At 31.2% G+C, this 3,592-nt stretch overlaps 1 protein-coding gene across 1 annotated transcript; it reads left to right on the top strand.

The window, feature by feature from the left end:
- The first annotated feature begins 1,491 nt into the window (after positions 1–1,491).
- On the top strand, positions 1,492–2,625 carry LOC134699052 (cholecystokinin receptor-like). The gene has a single exon (XM_063560738.1). The coding sequence runs from the start codon at positions 1,492–1,494 to the stop codon at positions 2,623–2,625; it is 1,134 nt and encodes a 377-aa protein (XP_063416808.1).
- Positions 2,626–3,592: the final 967 nt, after the last annotated feature.

A 3,592-nucleotide genomic window follows, 5' to 3' on the forward strand; every position in this document is an offset into this window, starting at 1 on the left:
TTGAGAGTAATGAAACCTATTTCCATAATAATCATGTTCATGCTTAGCTCTGCAATTCCTTATTGGTTAAGATTAAATTACACACGATTATTATACACACAGGTGTACTCTACCAGAGTACATGTATATTACCCCATAAATAATGTATGTATAGTTCAAATTTACCTTACAGGAAAAAGAAAAATCGTCTACAGTTTGCTATTATTTCTGAACTAATTGAAGTGTAAATCATTGTCTCTCATAATGTTTTATTTCAAACGTTCTCCAAATTACGATATTTTGGAATGCATTTCACAGAAATTTCACTTTTGTGTAAAATCTGATGAATAACCAGTCATTGTTTGAGTATCTTTAGAAGTCCTGTCACGAGACTTTGACCCCATACAGGGGAAGTTCAACAAATACGCTCCTGCTTCTGATGAACACATTTCGTTGGAATGTCTCTTCCGAAAATAAGAATGCATTAAACGTAACAATGTGTTGGTGGTTTTTTTTTTTTAAAGAAAATGAAATACGGAAAAGTCGGGATAAAATTATCAATAAATAAGATGCTTTGTTTTGTTGTAAAAAACACTTCTTATTTAGGGGGGCTGGAAAAAAGGAAATTTTTCAAAGAAAAATATATTTGTGTTACTTTGCGAAAAAAACAATAAAGTGGCAAAAAATATATTGTTTTGGCGAAAGAGGTGGCGAAAAAAATGATTGACCCAGTGGAAACCCTGTTTGCATGTATGTCAATATGCCTGTGCTGTTTCTATGCATTTGAAATAATAATTGCTGCTTATATATCTTATCTGCATGTTTTGTGTTTTAATGTAATGTATATGTTTTCTATATTCGATAAAAAGCTGTCAAGACATGACCGTCTTGAACATTAAAATATAGAAATGAATAAACAACTATGTGTTAGTTTTTGTAACTTATGTTTAAGGATTGATGTCGCTATGGAACACGTTTTCACATACAATTATAACCCTATAAAAAAACCTTTAAAAACTTTTGTTGTCAGATAACATTCAAACACCAAAACATACTTTCTGCACTGATATGGGTCCACACCCATATTTTATTGTGAACATATATATATTTTAAGGCTACTTTGGGAATATATATAATTTATTTTATGAACACATATTTGGATTTTTTCTTATCTTTTTTTTTTTAATTAATTTTTTAATGAACAAATTTTATGTCCATATATTTTATTTTTTGTGAATATTGCAACGTTTGACACGCCATAATTTAAACTTAAAATTAATGCAATAGATTGTGTATTTATTTTTTGTTTAAAAAACAATTTCTTCGTTAGATATTTTTAAATAACTATTTGATTGAGGAAACATGTTATTGTTTTTGAAGCCGGAAGGTGTCCGTGTGAAAATCAAAATATTGACATCTGCAATTTCCTTGAAGTTAATGCCATTTAATGTATTAAGCTGGGAATGGAATGAACTGTTTTTTGCTCACTAAATCAGGACAAAATATAATACAATGTATAATATTACAGTTTCTGAATTTAATGACATGATATCAGAAACTCTTATACCGAACATTGTTATACTTGTGATTTACATCGTACTCGGAACATGCGGAAATGTTTTTGTTTTGTTGGTTTATTCTTTTCAAATGAAAGAACCATCAGATGAAAGATATTTTATACCGATTTTAGCTGCATTTGACTTAATAGCAACGATCTACTGTGGAATTTATATGATATATCAATGTCTTAACCAAGTCACATTTACACACAACATTTTGTGTAAAACGACACAATTCTTTATTGGACTAACAACATTTATTCCAATATTTTTATTACTAATAATTGCAGTTCAGAGATATATGAAAGTGTGTATGCCCCTGAAACCAGCAATATCGCTCAATGTCAAAAGAACTGCATTGATATTAACAATAGTCATTTCATCGTTATGTGCACTACCTTTATCGTATGTTTACGGCTCTGTTCCATTCCATAGCATCACTCATGGCACTATTGGCCAACGTTGTGGCAAAGTAAAAGAAGGTTACATGCTAGCAAGGACAATCTATGCCATCGTGATAGGTGTTATTGTTGTTGCTTTAATAACAACACTTATTGTCCTATACTCTTTAATTGGATGTGCAGTATTTCGTCAATTAAAGTTGAACAAACGTAGAAGTAGTAGAGTAGAATTCAGAAATTCGATGACAAAAACTGATGGAGATGGAGCTTCTGTAACCGAAACTAGTGGTGTTTCACATAATAACATCATTTCTGATCTAGATTTCAAAATATCAATTTCAAGTAAAAAACAGCGGCTGGAAAACAATCACCAAACATCTCTGTCTCAACTTCTTGGATCCAAAAGAAGACAGAAGAATAACCGTCGAATAACTTACAAACTAACGATTATGTTTTTTGTTATAACTTTGGTTTTTATATTAAGTTATTTGTCGAAAGTGATGTTGCTTATTGTTGAAGGCCTAAACAAAGACTTTTGGGAAAAAGTGTCAAACACAGAAAGACCTGGATTGATGTTTATATATCATATCTTTATTATTAATAATATCGTGAACCCTTTTATATACGCTTTCATGGATATCAAGTTTCGTGAAGAAGCGATAGTTCTCTTAAGTCGTGTTTTTTGAAGCAAATTTTGATTGTGAATAATAAACAACACAATACAGCTTGCACACATTATTACAAAGCATAACACAACTGTATTATAACCAATAAAGACAAGGCCACACCAATGCATGTTCTTCGGCTTTTTTTATTTTATCTGTATGGGAAAGCTCTGCTCGCTATATCTATCTCCATTGAAGTAAATTATAGCTATGATATATTTGTTTATTTCATTTTTGAGGATCGAGTTTACGAATTCTTATGGATTAAAAACCCCAAATCTAACACACTGGACTGAACTTAAGTTGCTCCATCTAAAGTTTTCTATGAAGTGTTTTGTGGGTTTATCCGTCTTTTCGTCGTTTTTCGTTTTTTGCAATGGGTTTGTCACTTTTTCTTCGACATGAGTGTTCCCACGGTATCTTCTGCCAAGTTTAGACCCGATCTGTAAATTTGATGATTTATTTATCTCTGATTTAAAAAAGAATACAGACATTTATATAGATTAGACCGTTGGTTTTCCCGTTTAAATGGTTTTACACTAATAATTTTGGGGCCCTTTATAGCTTGTTGTTCGGTGTGAGCCAAGGCTCCGTGTTGAAGGCCGTACTTTAACCTATGATGGTTTACTTTTTAAATTGTTATTTGGATGGAGAGTTGTCTCATTGGCACTCACACCACATCTTCCTATATCTATTTAGAAGTTCAACAAATATTATTTTTATCATAATTTCTTTCACTCATTGAATAAAATAAAGCACTTATCACATTTTGCTCGTTGGTATATCAATGAGCATCTAATCAATCTCTAAGATTTTTCACGAATGAGACTAAACACCTTTGTTTGTAAAAATGCAGGAAAATATGAACATTTTTATAGTTTGAAAGTACTCAGAAACGAATAATAACAACACTACGATGCATATGTCATCATATCATCAGCTCATGAGCTGATCAATCCGCAGCAAATAAATTCACACGGTACAAAGA

This window comes from Mytilus trossulus, unplaced genomic scaffold (genome assembly GCF_036588685.1).
Source record: "Mytilus trossulus isolate FHL-02 unplaced genomic scaffold, PNRI_Mtr1.1.1.hap1 h1tg000024l__unscaffolded, whole genome shotgun sequence".
In the NCBI taxonomy this organism is placed as follows: Eukaryota; Metazoa; Mollusca; class Bivalvia; order Mytilida; family Mytilidae; genus Mytilus; species Mytilus trossulus.